This window comes from Nematolebias whitei, chromosome 8 (genome assembly GCF_014905685.2).
Source record: "Nematolebias whitei isolate Nwh7 chromosome 8, NemWhi1, whole genome shotgun sequence".
Taxonomy (NCBI): Eukaryota; Metazoa; Chordata; class Actinopteri; order Cyprinodontiformes; family Rivulidae; genus Nematolebias; species Nematolebias whitei.
Genome location: NC_056505.1, coordinates 33867876 through 33885616, shown reverse-complemented (window position 1 = coordinate 33885616; position 17741 = coordinate 33867876). Strand labels below are relative to the sequence as shown.

The 17741-nt window shown below is 41.9% G+C and overlaps 1 protein-coding gene across 2 annotated transcripts in view; it reads left to right on the top strand.

Annotated features, from left to right (window-relative positions):
- The window catches only part of tet3 (tet methylcytosine dioxygenase 3), a 34236-nt gene extending 23576 nt beyond the window's left edge, over positions 1 to 10660 (top strand). For both annotated transcript variants that reach the window (XM_037681238.1, XM_037681239.1), the window contains 7 exons: positions 3734 to 3827; positions 4836 to 5044; positions 6272 to 6422; positions 6639 to 6728; positions 6938 to 7075; positions 7966 to 8320; positions 8532 to 10660. In XM_037681238.1, the coding sequence (XP_037537166.1) occupies positions 3734 to 3827; positions 4836 to 5044; positions 6272 to 6422; positions 6639 to 6728; positions 6938 to 7075; positions 7966 to 8320; positions 8532 to 10396 (2902 nt within the window). In that variant the 3' untranslated portion in view covers positions 10397 to 10660. The remainder of the gene's footprint in view (positions 1 to 3733; positions 3828 to 4835; positions 5045 to 6271; positions 6423 to 6638; positions 6729 to 6937; positions 7076 to 7965; positions 8321 to 8531) is intronic.
- Positions 10661 to 17741: the final 7081 nt, after the last annotated feature.

Genomic DNA, 17741 nt, shown 5'->3' with positions numbered 1-17741 from the left:
CAAATCTCAAATTAAACAATCTCAAACTAGCTGAACGTGCACATTTTGTGTAATGGTTTTGTTTTGTAAGAGTAACGATGACACTCAGCCTCACTCATCAGGGCTGTAATCTAATCAGAGTCACACGCTCACTGTGAGCAGGTAGCCAGCTTGTTATCTCAGTGAATCAGTAGTTTTAGCAGCAGTAATGAGCCCCGTGCAGCCTTTATAGTGGAACTGTCACATTGTCATGTCTAACAGATAACACTGATCATTTGGTTTGAAGGCGGAGAGTGTGGATTGGTCATTGGTTCTCAGACTTAAGGGGGCTGTTGAGCCAAAGGCCATGTTTTGTTGTCTGAAAGATGACATAAGGTGTAAAGACACTACAGTCCCTGCCTGACCTATGACCCACCTCTGACCCCAGCAAGCCACCCCTGTGGTGGTGCTCTCTGAGCCACATTCACTTAATCTCGATGGTAATCGATTGGTCAAGCTTAAATCTGCAATCTCAGATATGAACATTTTCCAATGCCAAGTATCAGGCAGAGTTGAAGAGACCTGATATTAGCTACACCCAGACATGACAGGTCCTGCACCCCACTACAACCCATGACCTCATCCTTCTCCTGTACCTGCGTATCTGCAGGATCCATCTTCATCCATCAAAAAGTGTGAACATAAAAATAAATTTATTCCCATCAGCCTTAATCTGTAAGGGACGGTCCTGTAGCTGTTGCACAGCGACTGCTGGGTTCTGGTTTACTCTGCCGGGTCTGTGTGAATCTCACAGAGCACTGTGAACACACACTTCCCTCCAGCTCGTGATGCTGAGCTCACTGGATTCTGCTGCTCTTTCAGAAACCTGTAATCCTACTTTTTAAGCCAAGGGTCAGTATCCCATTCTGGTGATCTGACGACCAAAGATGCAACAGCTTTAGACATTTCACCAGACCAACTGTACATCTTTAGATATCGGAAACAGGAGCAAAGGCATACATTTGTTTTCTGACTTACTTGAACATATTGTATTTTCCAATACAAATAGCAAATATAAACCTCAAAGTTCAAAACACATTCTTAGAATTTGGCTGGGTGCAGACAAGTCAATTCTAGATTATCTTTACTCCAAACCAAACACTCTTGTTAGATAATGCACAAACATCATATTTAAAGACTAGTTAGGTGATTAAAGTGTTCTGTCAAATAGTTATCAATAGTTAGTACCTCATGAGCTGCGACATCAGGCACAGAAGGTGGAATTTGAAGAAAAGGACATAAAACTTTTTCCAAGACTTAATGGCTAAAGGTTAGTCTCTTAGATTGTTTTTCAGGCTTAAAGATTAGACTTTCTCAAACGCATCATACAGGTGTGGAATACAGTGTTATACGGTATGACCCCATCTGTTTAGTTTGTTACTGTTGCTTCAACCAAACAACGTTCGTGTTACAATCTCCTGAAGCTGCTGAATGAATGAGTCAGTCGTCACATCCACTTAGTAACATTGTCACTATATTTGTTTACTATTCAAACTCATCTCTTTAAAAAAGAGCAACAAATCTAGCTATTTATTTCTGGTCTTACTGGAGACTTTTGGAAAGCACGCATCGTTCTTACTCTTCTGGACGCTGTGGGGCCTCTCCCAAAGAACGCACAACGGACCCAGTCCTGGTTCAGCGTCCCTCCCAGCTGCGAGCTGAGCAGCAGATATTCACCCCTCCATGTCCGGGCTGTAATAAATCACACATGTGGGAAGCTGCCCCTGTTTGAGCCACGTAAATGTAAAACTTTCTTTGTCTAAAACAAATCTAGGCTCAAAAATGACTAAAAGGATTTCATGGGTTACATTTGCCTGTCCAGATAAAGAGGGTTTGAACTGTAACACAAAACACAAGAATCAACAGAAGAAAGTTTATCTGGAGTGACTTTCACTTGTTTTTTGTCTCTCCCTTGTCTATTCTTCGCTCTTACAGCCTCCATCACAATTACATGCACATTGTCAATTATGCCAATTAGGTGATGGCGTCATTCAGGGACTTCTAACAACTTTTAGGGCAGCAACGACCTCAGTAACTGATATTTGCAGAGTGCAGTGGTTAAAACAAACAGCATCAAACTAAACTAAAGCGTCAACGTGTAGAGGCTTATTTTAGCTAATGGAGCATTCTCTCATACCTGAATGACATTTTTAGAAAGAGTTGTTTTAGAAGCCTGAAAAACAGAAGGAAAGGGTTTGGCTGGCTGGTAGCCTTGCCTTGAGAAAGACTTTGGCCTATTTTTTCATGCTCCTTGTCCTGTGACTGATGCACTGGATGATAAAGTATTGACTATTAATAACTATTAGATTGAACATCAATATAGAAATAACCAGAGAAGGTTTCAATCAAAAATGCCAAAAACTGCATGAGCAGCTTTGGAGAATTAGAAAAATGAGCAAAACTACTTGAACATTCCTGTACTCATCAACGCATTGGCGAATGAACAGAACCTACAGCTAAAAAAAGAAATACTATGTGATGAGAGTAAGCAGTGTGATTCATTCTGCCTCAGCACCATGGCTCGTCAGCTCAGGCCACCAGACTTCATCAGCATCACAAGCCCTTCCCTCACCAGCACACTAGACCTTCAGCACCTTGGATTAATTACAATTAATTAAATACAACTTCACTTTTTTGAATTTCTTTCAACCGACACTCTATATAAGCTACAATTATACTTAATATGATAGAGTGAGTTTAATTAATGTGTTCACCTACTTGATGTTTTATTTCACAGCGTGAAAGCGCTGCTCTAAGTTTTTGGCCATATTTAGCGCTTTGTCACTGGCTTAGAAAAGACTTGCTCTCAATCCTCCTGCTCAAGTCAGAAATGTGTCCTGGTCGCTCCAACATCGCTTCAAATATTCTGACTGCACGACAAACAGCTTTACGAGCTGAGATCATCCAGTGAAAGTTCAGATAACTCCTGCATTGATTCACACATCAGATTGTTCACAAAAACGCAGGAGCTTATGCGTAGTGCAAAACGTTTAATTATATTTTTGTGTTTTAATTAAATTGCCCGTGACTTTGAACTTTTAGGGGCAGAGATGTTTTTAAGAGTAGAAGCGAAATGCGAAGCAACAGCTCTGATGTGATATTAGGAAGCTTATTATATTTAAAATGAGTGTTTATGTAATTGTTTTCAGATTGCATGTCCTATACAGGTTTGATTTGTTCAAGCCAGTCAAACATGTTCATAACTTTATTATTGGTAAACCTGACAGTTACAGGATCCAAGAAAACAGTTACCAGAACACACCCTGTCAAAATAAGAGAGTTCCCGGATCCTGTTCCGGCAGGATCCAGCTCAAATTAAACCCTGGTCATTTGTATGCAAACTGGCTTTATGTTGTGTTTACAGGTTGAGTTAATCGCTGATTGTATCTATGTGAACTTAGTTCAGGCAATCGCAAGAACAATGTGATACTTGGGTAATTTTTAACTATAGTGTGTCATTCTGGGTCAACAGCATTACTCTGCTGCAAGTGTTCTGTCTGTGAGACTTTGTCAGGAGATATGCAGATCGTCTGACCTCGTGGACAGTGGGCTTGGGTTCACCCTCAGCTGACTGACAGCCTGAAGCAACCAGTTTAATTGAACTTAGTGACTTGTGCTTTGTTTGCTTTAACTATTGCACTGTGCTATAATTTGTCAACATCAGCAACCACTTCAAAATTTTGAACCCACCAAAAAATAACTGTTTTTTGTTTAGGTATGGAGAGAAAGGCGAAGCTGTCCGGATAGAAAAGGTGGTGTACACAGGCAGAGAGGGAAAGAGCTCCCATGGTTGTCCTATTGCCAAATGGGTAAGTGAGGAATACAAAATCACATTTGCAATGTAGATGATGTTAAAAAAGTAAACGATAACTAACTTTAAATGTTTCAAAATGATTCCCTCCATCTTTCAAACAGTTTCCCAAAGTATCCTGATGCATGCTCAATAATCCAGGTAGAAAAATCCAAAAAAGTTCAATCTGGTCCTCTGGATATTCAAAAAAACAAAACAAAGCAAAAAAAAATATAGAAACATTTCGTCTTTCATCCAAGAGACTTCCTCAGTCTGAGGTGCTGTATTCAGCTCAGTCTCTTAGAGAAGGTGCTATTTAAGAGACTGAGCTGAATACAGCACCTCAGACTGAGGAAGTCTCTCGGATGAGAGACGAAACGTTTCTGTATTTTTTTTGCTTTGTTTTGTTTTTTTGAATATCCAGAGGACCAGATTGAACTTTTTTGGAGTTTCCCAAAGTGTTACCATCTCAGTTGGCATCCGGTTGTATTATGGGAGGGTTGAAAAAAGGAGAGGGTGTTTTGAGTGTTGGGACCTCCTGGCAGCAGTGACAGCCAATCAGCCACTGATGTATGTGGTCAGGGTGTGTGTTTGTGTGTAATGTGGGTGCAGGGGACACAAACAGGTCCGTTTGTTATCCGCGGTGGATGCATCTGTAGGAGGTCTCCCTCTGTAACACATGCCAGGCCTGCACTTCTGTTGGCCCTGACACATCCTGCTAATGACTTTATGGAATCCAAACAACCCTCCCGCTGAGGGAGGGGAACAAGAGTATGTTGGAGACAGAAGCAGAGAGAAGGCAGTGAATGAGGCAGTTATAGAGAATTTTCTACAGACCTTTGTACTTTTAACTGTTGCTGTGAACATAAACTGCTTCTCTGTTGGTTTATCAAGAAAAAAAAACGTGTGTTGGACATCTACTGGACAAATAAAGCAACTACAACAATAACAACTCTACAGTTTTTAAAAATAAATGAATTCATTTAACATGTATTTGTTTTTAAGGATGACCTCTTTGTCCTGCCAGGTGATCCGTCGGAGCAGCGAGAAAGAAAAGCTGCTGTGTCTGGTGCGTCATCGGGCCGGCCACCACTGTGCCAACGCGGTCATCATTGTTGTTATTTTGGCCTGGGAGGGCATCCCCAGAGTCATGGCCGACAAGCTGTACCGCGATGTCACAGACACGCTCACTAAATATGGCAACCCCACCAGCCGGCGCTGTGGCCTCAATGATGAGTGAGTAAATGTGTAGCAATGACTCTGGTTTCCTCCTGAAAACAAATATAGACAGGTGTTATGTAGTTTATTGTTCCATGAGAAGCTCAGTGTTTTATCTCTAGTCACCAATTTTAATAGATGTAAATGTAATAATGGATAGATGTCTGTGATGTCCATCACAGACATCTACACCTCCAGATGCAGGAAGTGGGCCACCTGCATCAGGAAGGACCCCACTCACCCAGCACACACACTTTTTGCCCCGCTCCCCTCAGGAAGGAGGTTGAGGAGCATTAAGTGTAGAACCACTAGACTGAGGAACAGCTTCTACCCTGAAGCTGTTAGACTCATGAATCTCTAACCAGAATAATCACTGTGAAAAATCAAATAATGTTGCTGCTGATCTGTTTCATGTTGCTGCTGATCTGTTTCATGTTGATGTGTTCATTTGTGCTCTTCTGCTCACACAGACTCATGTTCATGCTGCTGTTCAGCTTATTGTTTTTATGCTATTAGTGCTTAGTGTACTTTTAGTTGATGTTTTTCTTAGTTCATATCTTAGATCTTATTACAGTTTTTCTTTTACATTTTATTGTTGGCTGTAACTGGGACCCTGTCTACACAATTTTGTTCCACCACATGCACCACATGTTGTGTGAATGACAATAAAGAAACTCTGATTCTTAATATAAACACAAGTAAGCATAAAATAGCGTTAGCTTTAAGTTTATTTTAGTTTAAAATCAGAAACAGCAAATCAAAATTTGTTGGCTCATTAGTGAGGGTTGAGGCCCCATCCACACTACTCTGGATGTTTTTATAAACAGATTTTCTGCTGTGTTTGCTCACCCTGTCCACACACAAACATTTGGTGAGAAACAGAAAAAAGTGAAGATTTAAAAAAAAAATTCCTTTTGGCGTCTCCATGTGGATAAGAAATCCATTGAACATCTTGGAAAACGTTGGAAACATCTACTAAAATCCCAGTAGAAGTCTGTTTACAAGTTACAGGTTTATTTAGTTTAGTTATATAAATTTATAAGGAAAAGTTGTATATACTTTTAAAGTGTATTTGCATGACAAGTGACCAAAGACATACAAAACACAATGTTGTGTGTATCCTGATGCATGCTCAATGTTGTGTGTAATTTTGCTCTAAAGGTTTATTGTTCTAATTTCATTACTGGCACTTCTGTCGCCTGAAGGATGCACATACCAACCGTACACTTTCTCTGTCCCCTGTAGTCGTACCTGCGCTTGTCAGGGCAAAGAGCCTGAAATGTCTGGTGCATCCTTTTCATTTGGTTGCTCCTGGAGTATGTACTTTAATGGCTGTAAGTACGCCCGAAGCAAAACGCCACGCAAGTTCAGACTACAAGGAGATCACCCTGAAGACGTACGTACACAGCACATGAAAGCCTCCAGATTTATTTAATATCTAATACTGCTAAAAAATTGTTTGATTTTATGTTTTTATATGTGTGTGTGTGTATATATATATGCACACACACACACACACTTTTATATATATATATATATATATATATATATATCTTTGAATTATTGAATAACGCTGATATAGCTCCCAATATTTTATATTTGTGTTTGGCAGGAGGAAAAACTCAGGGACAATTTCCAAAATCTGGCAACTGAGGTGGCTCCTTTGTACAAGCAGCTGGCGCCACAGGCCTACAGCAACCAGGTATGTTTATTGGAAATTACCCAACTAGGTATGTGAATATTATACAACAACTTCCATATAGATTTTTTTCTTGCATAGGATTGGTACTTAAGAACATTGGTGTTGAAATTTAAAGCAAAAAAAACTATATACATTAGGTCCCCAAATTACCATAATATAAAAATTCATATTAATAACTGACTTAAAGTTCTTTGTGTCCTGTTCCTCAGTGCCAGGCAGAACATCGAGCTCCAGACTGCAGGTTGGGGTTAAAGGAAGGCCGTCCATTCTCTGGAATCACTGCATGCATGGACTTCTGTGCCCATGCTCATAAGGACCAGCATAATCTCCACAATGGCTGTACAGTGGTAAGATCTCTCAGCATCTTCTAAAGCAGGGGTGCCCGCACTTTTTCAGCATGCGAGCAACTTTTAAAATGACCAAGTCAAAGTGATCTAACTCCCCGTTTACATGAGAACAACCTCTGGAAATTTGAGTGTTTTTTCAATGTTTGTTGGGGATAAAAAACAAAAAATGAGTGGGTTTACACAAAAACGCTGTAGTTTCCATGTCAGTCATGTCGCCAGATAAGAAATGATGAACTATAGTACTGTGGCTTTAAAATGACAGTATTTAGACCTAAACTGTCCTATGTGCTGAGTAAAGATATTCTAAGATGAGAGGTTTGTTATGTTTGTTGAACATGTGCACAGAAAAGGAGGGGGAAAATAAGACATTTTAAAGTTATCTGGCAACCCTGATGCAGAGCTCAGCTGCAGTCATTGCACATGCAGTGTCTGCATGACAGTAACATCCAAACAGATGAATACACTAACGTCTGCCTTTAGTGCGCATGTGCGGAGTATTTCACGCCACCGTGGGGGGTTCCCGCTTCAGATCTGGATTCAGAAACCTTCGGTTTCAGAGAGAATGAGCGGCGCTGTCATGTAAATGAACGACCGAACCGCAGCAGGAAGGCTGCTGTTTCACATCGTGTAACTGGCTGCCCTGTACGTCAATCAAGTGACAGATTTCATAGTGATGATGGATAATAGGCCGATGTCTATTTTTTAATGCCACACAATCTACCCATAATACCTTTGTGATCAACCAATAGATCACAATTGACATATTGGGCACTCCTGTTGTAAAATTTCTGGTATTCTTAATGAAATGAGTCTTAATTATTTAATGCTAAAACACATATTGAAAAGTGTTTTATACATTTAACCATTGTCATACTGTCCTGCTTTGTCAGGTGTGCACTTTAACCAAGGAGGACAACCGAAAAGTGGGGGAAATCCCTGACGATGAGCAGCTCCATGTATTGCCTCTTTACACAATTTCACAAACAGATGAGTTTGGTAGTGAAGAGGGCCAGCGCATCAAGATTAAGACTGGAGCCATACAGGCTCTTCAGGCTTTCCGTCGTGAGGTACGCAAACTGCCCGAGCCTGCCAAATCCTGCAGACAACGTCGGCTCGAAGCTAAGAAGGCCGCATCAGAGAAGAAGAAAAATAAACTCATGCAGCAGCCAGGGGAGACCCCAGAAAAATCAGTGGTTAAGTCTGAGCGCTGTATCTCCAGTTCCCCCCAACTCCAAGCCAACAAAGGTTAGTTATTTTCTTGTGCTTTTCTGTCATGCAAAATATAATTTAATTATGCTGAAAAGATGTACAGGTATGACAATATAACCACCATTTTAAATAACCCACTTAAAATCAACTATTGTTTTTCCCTGAATTTAAATTGAAAGCAACAATAGAATGGGTGAAGTTACATTTCAATTATAATCTCTCTCTCTCTCTTGTTTTAAACTATCAGAAATGATAAAAGAGGATGTGAAGCCCAACATCAAGATGGAGCCATTCAGTGGATCAACAGATGGATACCCCATGCAAGCAACTGACCCTTTGAAAAATATTTATCAGCATCCTGCCTACTATGCAAGGGGAGCTCATTCCCCCGCAGGTCAGCCCTCTCCAGCCGATGCAGTGAATGGCTACCACCACAGTCTGCCCACAATGCCCTATGGCTATTACAACTACCCTCCCAATGCACTTTTCCCACGCAAACTGAGAACCTATGAAGGTCGAAATGGTTCCTTGCCCAAACCAGGAGTCAAGCCTGTTCAGATAGACAAAAAGCCTGACTTTCAGAACCTTCAGGCCAGACAGTGTCAGTCCTCCATCAATCTCCCAGAGCAACTAACCCAGTCCAACACCAGTGCTTACACTCAGCCATCAGACTACAACCCTTCCCGTCCTTCTTCTGTCTCCTCTGAGTCCTCCAACAGAGGCACTCCACTCATCAAACAGGAGCCTATGGATGTACCACTCTATGAAGGTGCATTGCCAAGTCTGACTGGTGCCAACACATCAAGGACCACCCCTCAATCTGCAGCCTGGACAGGGTACAAGCCTAATGGAAGTATTAATCCTACCACCTGGGATGGCCATCTAAACCGAAGACAAAGTCTAGATGTCTCTTCTTTGAACTTGGATAAGCAGCAGTTTCCCCAGCATTCTCAGCAGCGACAGTCATCGGCTTACCCCCAGCAGTGGACATCCTTCCCTTGCTCAAATCCCACTATAGCTTCCCCCAATCCATCACTCCAACTACCTTCTTCTCCACCTTTGTCCCCTCTCATTGGCACAGCACTCCAGGCTAACTTATACCAAGGCTCCGCATGCCATGTTCCCTCTCACCCAGGTACACCACAGCCTGGCACCTCTCACTCAGGCTCAGTTACCCCCCACTCAGTGACTCCAGGCCCAGGCACCCCAGGCCCAGGCACCCCACGCTCTCTCACTCCAGGCCCAGGCACTCCTGGTCCAGGCACTCCTGGCCCAGTCACCCCTAGGCACTGGGTCAGCCCTGCTTCTAGCCCCCAGCCTAATGCCTGGGGCATGAGTCCTGCTGCATATAGTCCTGGTTTAAAGCACAGCAATCCTGCAGGTGCCTGCCCCGACAAGATGTGGTCCAAAACCAGGGAGAACCGGTGTTCCACTCCCCTTGGGCTCCAAGAAAAGGCCTGGAAGTCATGTGGAGGTTCAGTGGCAGGCAGCACCCCTTCCCCTGCTCCTGAAGGTCGCCTTTTCCCTGATGCCCTACAGCAGTCAAATCAAGCCTACTGCAACCCCTGCCGGGCTGAGAGTGATGTTGAGAGCTCTAAGCATCATGAAGAAGAGGAGGAAGAGGTATGGTCTGATAGTGAACACAACTTCTTGGATTCCACCATTGGTGGTGTGGCAGTAGCTCCAGCCCATGGTTCCATCTTGATTGAATGTGCTCGCCGGGAACTACATGCTACCACTCCACTTAAAAAACCCGACCGCTCTCATCCCACTCGCATCTCCCTGGTATTCTACCAGCACAAGAACCTTAACCAGCCATTGCATGGGCTGGCTCTGTGGGAGTCTAAAATGAAGCTGCTGGCAGAGCGAGCGCTGCAAAGGCAGCAAGAAGCAGCTCTCCTCGGTCTCTCCCAGGAAGACATAAAGACACTCGGAAAGAAACGTAAATGGGGTGCTACAGTCACAGGTTCAAGCCCAGGACCTGGACAATCTAAAGACAAGAAAGTCGGGCCAGTGACACGGTTATCCTCCACGTTTAACACCACCTCTTTAGTTACAGTGTCTCCCTATGCCTTCACTCGCCTCACTGGGCCCTACAGCCACTTCGTCTGAGGCATGATGGACACGGAAAGACTAAAAGCAACAGAGTGGTGCAGTGGGGGGCTGTAGAGGGCAATGAGCAGGATGAATGTCTCCTTGCTGTTTCACAGTCTGGTGTCTCTCCATCCTGCCCCCTCCACATTTCATACAGAGGAGAGACATTTTCATTGTGTTTTACCTCATGTCAGGCGGTGGTTGAGCTGCCTGTGGTGCTCTTTGTCTCTCAGTCACAGAGACGAACTCCATTACTCTTTTTCTTGTTTATAGAATTTTAATGATCCCAATTGCTATAATTATCAATAATACTATGATTGCTCTTGTTACTGTCACTGTTGTTATTACAGGTATTATTATAATGAACACTTGTTTTTCTTATTATTGCTGTTTTTTTATTAATATTATTAATGAGGTGATTGACCTTTGTTTCTGTTTTTGGTTTTATTTGATGAGTCTGAGTCACCGTTGCTTTGTTCATGTTTGAGGAAACTGTAACCCTTTTTTTTTTGGTTGTTTTCAAATTTCTTTCTCTTTATTAGTTTAAAAACTCTATTTACGGGAGGAGCCATCATCCACCCAGGTGGACAGAAAACTGGGATTATCGTAAACTTTCATGGCTGTGTAAAAAATAGAATCAGTCTAAAATGATTCCAGTTTCTTTTACATTGGCCTCAATTTTCATTGTATATCTAACAAAAGTTTTTTTAATAGAAAATAAATATGTTAAAAAAAAAAGATTTAATCTAAAACAATCATAGATGAACAAAACATAAAGACAGAAAAGAAAGTGGTTGTCCAGATTAAAAGTACAGCCCGTCTTCTGGTTGGGTGATGTGCTCCTCCTCCTTGTCTGCACTCCTCCGCCTCCACTGGTGCTCAAACTCTGGCTCGGATCAGTTTTATTTCACTACTCTTCATTGCACTTGTTGCAGTATTTAGGTGCTCTAACTCCAGTTCAACTCAAGTAGTGTTTGCAAGCAGGTAAACAGTTTTGTTGTTATAAGATGTGTGGCAGGGTACCAGAATGACAGTTTGTATCGTTTTAAGTTCCAGGGAAAGAGCGTTTGTTGAAAGACGAGTGTAATGAGATCTTTTAACAAATGCTGTTCTTTGCTCAATATGTTTTTTTTTCCCGTGGTGAAGACTGTGGTTCTGGTATCTTTTGGTGTGCAGTTCTCACACAGTCAGGGAGCAAGTGGAACTCTTTTTATCTTCCTACAACTTTTGATTAGGGCTCAGCACTTCCCAGCATTAGCTCTTGAGGGCAGCAGTGTCTTCTTTTTCAACAAGCACTTGAGATCCATTCATTAACGAGGGAAGAGTTTGCTTTGCTGCGTAGAGCACCCAAGGCCAGCAGAGGGGGATCTTACATCCTGTTTGCTGACCATAGGTGGGACTCGGTGAAGCTTAAGACAAAGCCAATCTTTGTCCCATCGTGGAACAAATGTGACAGGAGCTGCATCTGGGAAGCGGATCTTGGGTTACAGCAGAAGGAAAGTGTTGGCGCTGCAGTGCTCTCGGTGCTTCTAACACATTCTGGTGCTGTCCTATTACACTTGATTTACAGTGAAGGAGCCTCTCCTTCCTCTGCATGGTGCTGTCATCTTCGAGCAGAGTGAGGCTCGTCCTTCCACAGGCACCTTGTTGCCAGCCTATGTAAAGTGGCTGTTCTGGGGTTGCAGCTTTGCTGTTGGACGTGGGACGTGGTTCTAGTAGAGGAAGTTGTTGCAGTGCATTGTGGCATACACAGTCCACGGTCCAGGGCAAAGAAAGCACAGTCAGTTGTCACTTCTCTTCGTAACACATCAGCAGACAAACCGTAGAGAGTTGTAGCTTCAGGGAGCAGATATAAATCAGCTAATCTCTCACTTTGTGTCCGTGACTGAGGTTGACCTTTAAAGACACCAGTGTGTGAAAGAGACAAACCAAAGCGAGAGACTATTTGACAGCACTTCTAGCGTCCTCATTTTTACTTTGTTTAGTTGCTTATTTTGCTTGCAATGTGTGTTGACAATGACAACAAGTGACTGACAGGACTCTGGAGAAGTTGTTTGGCTCCACGCCCTGGACAAAGAGTCAGTTTCCTCCCCCAAGGGCCTCCAGCTCTCTACCTCAGGCTGTAGAGACACTGGTCACAATCACAACTTGCTACTGAAGGCAGAAAATCCTGCACGTCCACCGTGCGCGCTAGATTTCCAACTCATTTGGACTTGCTTTTGTTTTTGTTTTGTTTTTTTTTACTCTTATTTATTACGACATTGTGATTATGATGATTGTCTTTGATGTTATTGCTTTTTCATCGTTTTTATACAGCTAATACAAATTGTACATAGAGAAGAAAAAAATTTATAAAAGCACTTTTAATCTTGATTTTAATGACGAAACGAAAGAGCCGATTATTGACAACTTGAAGCTTAGGTTTTTTATTTTATTTTAATTTTTTATTTTCTCAAGAGAGAGATAAAAAATGTAAATAGTAAACTATTTAGGTAAGACTATTTAACTGGTGAGGATAGTAATGAAACCATGGACAGCAGGGGGGGGGGGGGGTATGATGAAGTCTCAGACAGTAATTTACAACGTGTGATCCCAACATGTGTAAAAACTTTTGCTCAGTTATTCTACTGTTTGGATTTTTTTAAGTACTGTACTCCTTGTTGGCCTGTAATTGATCTGATGACAGTACCTGACAGTACCCCCCCCCCCCCCCCAGCAATTAAGCAAACTCACCAAAAGATGAGTAATCACCCATACTGTCATTCTTTTATCCAAACTTTACATCTACAGCATGTCTAAAGTTTAGAGTTTTACAAAAAACTCAGTGACAACTCTGTACACCTCTTTACAAATATCAGTATAATTATCAGTGATGTGTTTAAGGACAAACCTTAACCAGTAGCCATAAACAAAATGACATTAAAGTTATTTGAGATGTAGGGAAATGTGCATATTTGCCTCCTTTTTGTGAAATAAAATGACCAAAACCATTTTATTGACTTGCACATTTAAATCTCATCACGTCATTTGTTTAGTTTTCTGTTCGGTCTTTTTAAAGACCTACAACTAAACCGGTTGGTGTTTTACAGATGTTCATTTTTAGGAAGTCCCTTTACAACTCTTCCAAAACCTTTTTTTAATAGATTAAGAGGCAAGCTGTCCAGAGCTGCCACGTTGATTTTTTTGAACCTTTGGTTGTGTCTCATGGCTGTGGCTTCATCCTGAGAGCTGAAAATTCTGCCAGTTTTCTCGTAACTTTGACAACACAGAGGTGAATCTAAGGTGATGTTGTAGTGACTTACAGAATAGCCAGCCAATCTTTTCCACGTGTGTTAGACTATCATGTAAGATACTGCCTCCCTGCTTGTTTAGATGTCTGCATAAATATTGTCTGATCTAGCTTTGCTAATATTTAAGGATGCTCACGGCTCCCGATGCCCCTATGGAAGTGATCAGATTATTATTTCTTAGCTTTTAATGGTATTTAATAATCTTGACATGTGCATCATGGCTTACAGGAAGTTCTGCTGGTGCAGTGGCCAGGGTCTGGTGTACTTTCTGGACTCAAGACAATGCCCACATTACATACACTTCTGTAAGAAAAGGTGCTGAGGATACTGTGTACAACATATTTTATCACATTGTAAATTTCTAAACGTGACACATTTTCTTCATGGTTCTCACGAGAGTATATTTCAAGCATGTCCTGAGATATGTGACGGGTGGAGGTCGGACAACTGGTGCTATGATGCTACACCTTAAAATTTACTGTGTGAAAGACAAAAAAAAAAATCAAACAAGTGATAACCACAAATATTTTTCTGAGCTTCTTGAATATCTAGAAGTCTACTTTTGATCTGAGCAGTTTCGAAGTTTGGGAAGCTGCCCTGGTGCTGATTTCTTGAACAGTCTTTTGTTACAATGCTACAAATGTACATCTCTTTTGTTGAGGGCAACAGCTGATTACATGTTATTGTTCATTCCATGTAATACTTGAAGTCACTGAAACTAGGATGAGAAGTAGAAACAAATTATATGAAGACTGTTATTTGGGTTTCTTTTTTTTGGGTACAATATGAGTACCAAACTATTAGAATTCTCCTTTGAGTATGTTGTAATTGTACATGTTAGCTGAATACTACAATATTTGAACAATACCGTAATTGTGTACTGCCGCCCTTATCCTCTCTCTAGTCATGCACTTCATATCCTCACTCAATCCCTTTTCTCTTAAATCTTGTGTATTTTCTCTTTCTTAACCTCATGAAAACTAAAAAAAAAAAAAAAAAAGCATCTCACTATGTATGGCCCAATGTTGACAATTTATCATCTAATTTACTGAATACTCTCCAAATTTGGAAAAAGATTTAGACCCTGGCGCATACAAAAAGATGAAAATGAACCTACACAAGTGGCAGCTACATTCCTTTTTGAGTTGTAGGAATTGTTCTTGGTTCTTTATTTTCATGTCAAGGATGCAGTATGTAAAAAAGTGTTTTTGTTCAGTCTATCTCTCTTTGTAGCTGTTTGGTGTATTATGTGAATACATAGTGTATGTGGTTAAAAAAAACCACAATATTGTTTTATGTTGCGCGATAAATAAAAATATTAAAGTGAAACATGTTGTGTTGAGCTCCTCATTCCGAGCAGGGACTGACTGAGTTTTAATTAGCGGGTTGCAGTAAGGACCGGGTCAGCATTGTGCGGCACGGCACTCGGTTCCACCAACGTGCATCATTTCACTGATTCGTGCCGTCACTTTGATTAGAAACCACAGGGTGGATTCAGCGTAAGGATCTCATTTGAGTCTCGTGGTAAGTTCCATCTTGGGCACTGACCAATTATTGAAAATCTAATTTTCACCAGCCATTCCTGAAAACTCACTTGACAGCAGGGCGAAAAGTATAAGAGCATCAACAAGAAGACGAAAAAGGTTGAAGAGAAGAAGCCTTTTGCTTAATTTAACTTTTATGTCAATTAGCACATACTTGGGGCCTGTTGCTTTTAACTAGGATCAAGGTATGCACGTGCACGAAAAGCTGCCTCGTCCTCCACAAGCTCTGAATTGAAGTCAGCGTTTTGTTTAAATCCATTATCGCAGCAAAGTACACTTCACGATGCTTGGAGAGCAACATGCAGAAGTTCAGAGCATGATTTGTCAAAACTATTTGATTTAGTGCTTTAGAAGATGCATGTACCCACATAGATGAAGGACATTTTCTGAGCCACAGTGTACTGTGCTTAACACCTAGAACTAATGGAAAAAAGCTGGAGGTTAAATAAAAAAAAATCAGTTGAATATATTTGCCTATGACTTAGAAATATACTAATTTGTATTCTCTGTACAGTAGAATATCCATTTATCTTCTGCTTGTTCCAAAGTCAGGTCACGGGGGCAGCAGTTTGAGCAGGGAGGCCCAGACATCTCTTTCCACAGCACCTCTTCCAGCTCTTTTGGAAGAACTCCAGTGCATTCCCAGCCAACTGAGAGACATAAATGCAGCGTTTCCCGAGGTCTCCTGCCAATCAAACATGCCTAAAGCAACTTCCTAGGGAGGCATCCAGAGATCTTCCTTACCAGATGCTTGAACCACCCCAGCTGGCTCCTTGATGTGCCGGAGGAGCAGTTCTGCTCCGAGTCTCTCCCGGATAACTGAACTTGTCACCCTGATCTCTTAAGAATGTGTCCAGCTACCCTGCAGAGAAAACTCATTTCAACCACCTGTATCCACAGTCTCATACTTTTGGATACGACCCAAAGTTTGTGATCATAGTTGAGGGTAGAAATGCAGACTGACTGATAAATAGAGAGTTTCATGGCACAATGATCATGGAGATCATGACACAATGATACCAACAGGACCACATCATCTGCAAATAGCAGAGATGAAATCCTGAGGCTACCTCCACCACCTGGCTGCACAGAAAAAAAATGAACAGAATCGGTGACAAAGGGCTTGAATACGAACTGTGTGGACCATAACAACAAAACCCCAGTTCCATACTCATGGAGTACCCTGCACAATGTACCACAAGGAACACGGTCGAATGCCTTCGACATAACATAACGCATGTAGACTGGATGGGCAAACTCCCATGCCCTCTTGAGGACCTGAGTGAGGGTAAAGAGTTGTTCTAGTATTCCACAGCCAGAACGGAACCCTCGTGAACCTGAGGTTCGACCATTGATCAGACTCGCTTCTCCAGTATCCCTGAATAGACCTTACTGGGGAGGCTGAAAGCAAGTTGTTAAAGCTAAAAGAAGCAACAGGACAAAACTAAATAAACTAAATAAATAACAATAATAAACAAAATGTGTGTTGCATGCCTTGGCATCCTGCCAGTGTGGTTTAGTTCCCAGCCCCCCTCCAGCCTCAGGCTCAGACTCTGGCCTGTTATGGCAGCTGCCTCCATGATCCTCCATCTGCCTGCACGGACCGAACCCTACGGACCCATTCAGCTCGGAGGGAATTGGATGTTCTCTGTCTGCTGGAACCCGGTTCTGGAGGACAGTCTGGGAGGGCAGCTGCTGCAGTCATTATTATCATCAAACTGCTAGCGGTGCCTGCTAACATTGCTAAAAAGATTATCTGCCTGCACGGACCAAACTCTACGGACCCATTCGGCTCCGGAGGGAAAACCTTGGATGTTCTCTGTCTGCTGGAACTGGTTCTGGACTGCGGTCTGTGAAGGCAGCTCCTGCGGTTGTTACCATCATGCTGCTGACCGGACCTGCTGCTAATGCTGCTAACAAGACCACGCTGCTAACAAGATCCTCCATCTGCCTGCACACACAGTACAAACCCATTTGGTTCAGCGGGGAAACCTGTGATGTTCTCTGTCTGCTGACCTGGTTCTGGACTGCGGTCTGTGAGGGCAGCTGCTGCGGTTGTTACCATCAAGCTGCTGACCAGACCTGCTAAGCTGTTAACGAGACCAGCTGCTAACGGAACAGAACCATGATGTTGAAAAAAACTCACTGCTAACTGATTCACTGTAGATCTATTTCTTTTTTAACTTTGGCGCCTTGTTTTTTTTTAGAATTTTATTAATATTTTTTAGTACATTTATAGTATTTGAGTAGTATTTTTAGTATGTTTTAGTATTTTTGCTGCATGCTTTGGTATTTCTTCTTCTTGTTGTTTTTTTGGCCAGTTGAGACGGTTCTTCTCGTCCTAAGCATTTCATTGCATTGTTGACCTTGTGTTGATTTTGCAAATGAACCTAACTTAAAAACTACAGATGTAACTATCAATATGGTAGCTAAAATACAAACAGTAGAGAACTGTGGTGGATGCTCCTACCACCACCACATCGTGTTAGTATTTATTTTTTCTTTATATTAGTTACAGCTTATAGTCTG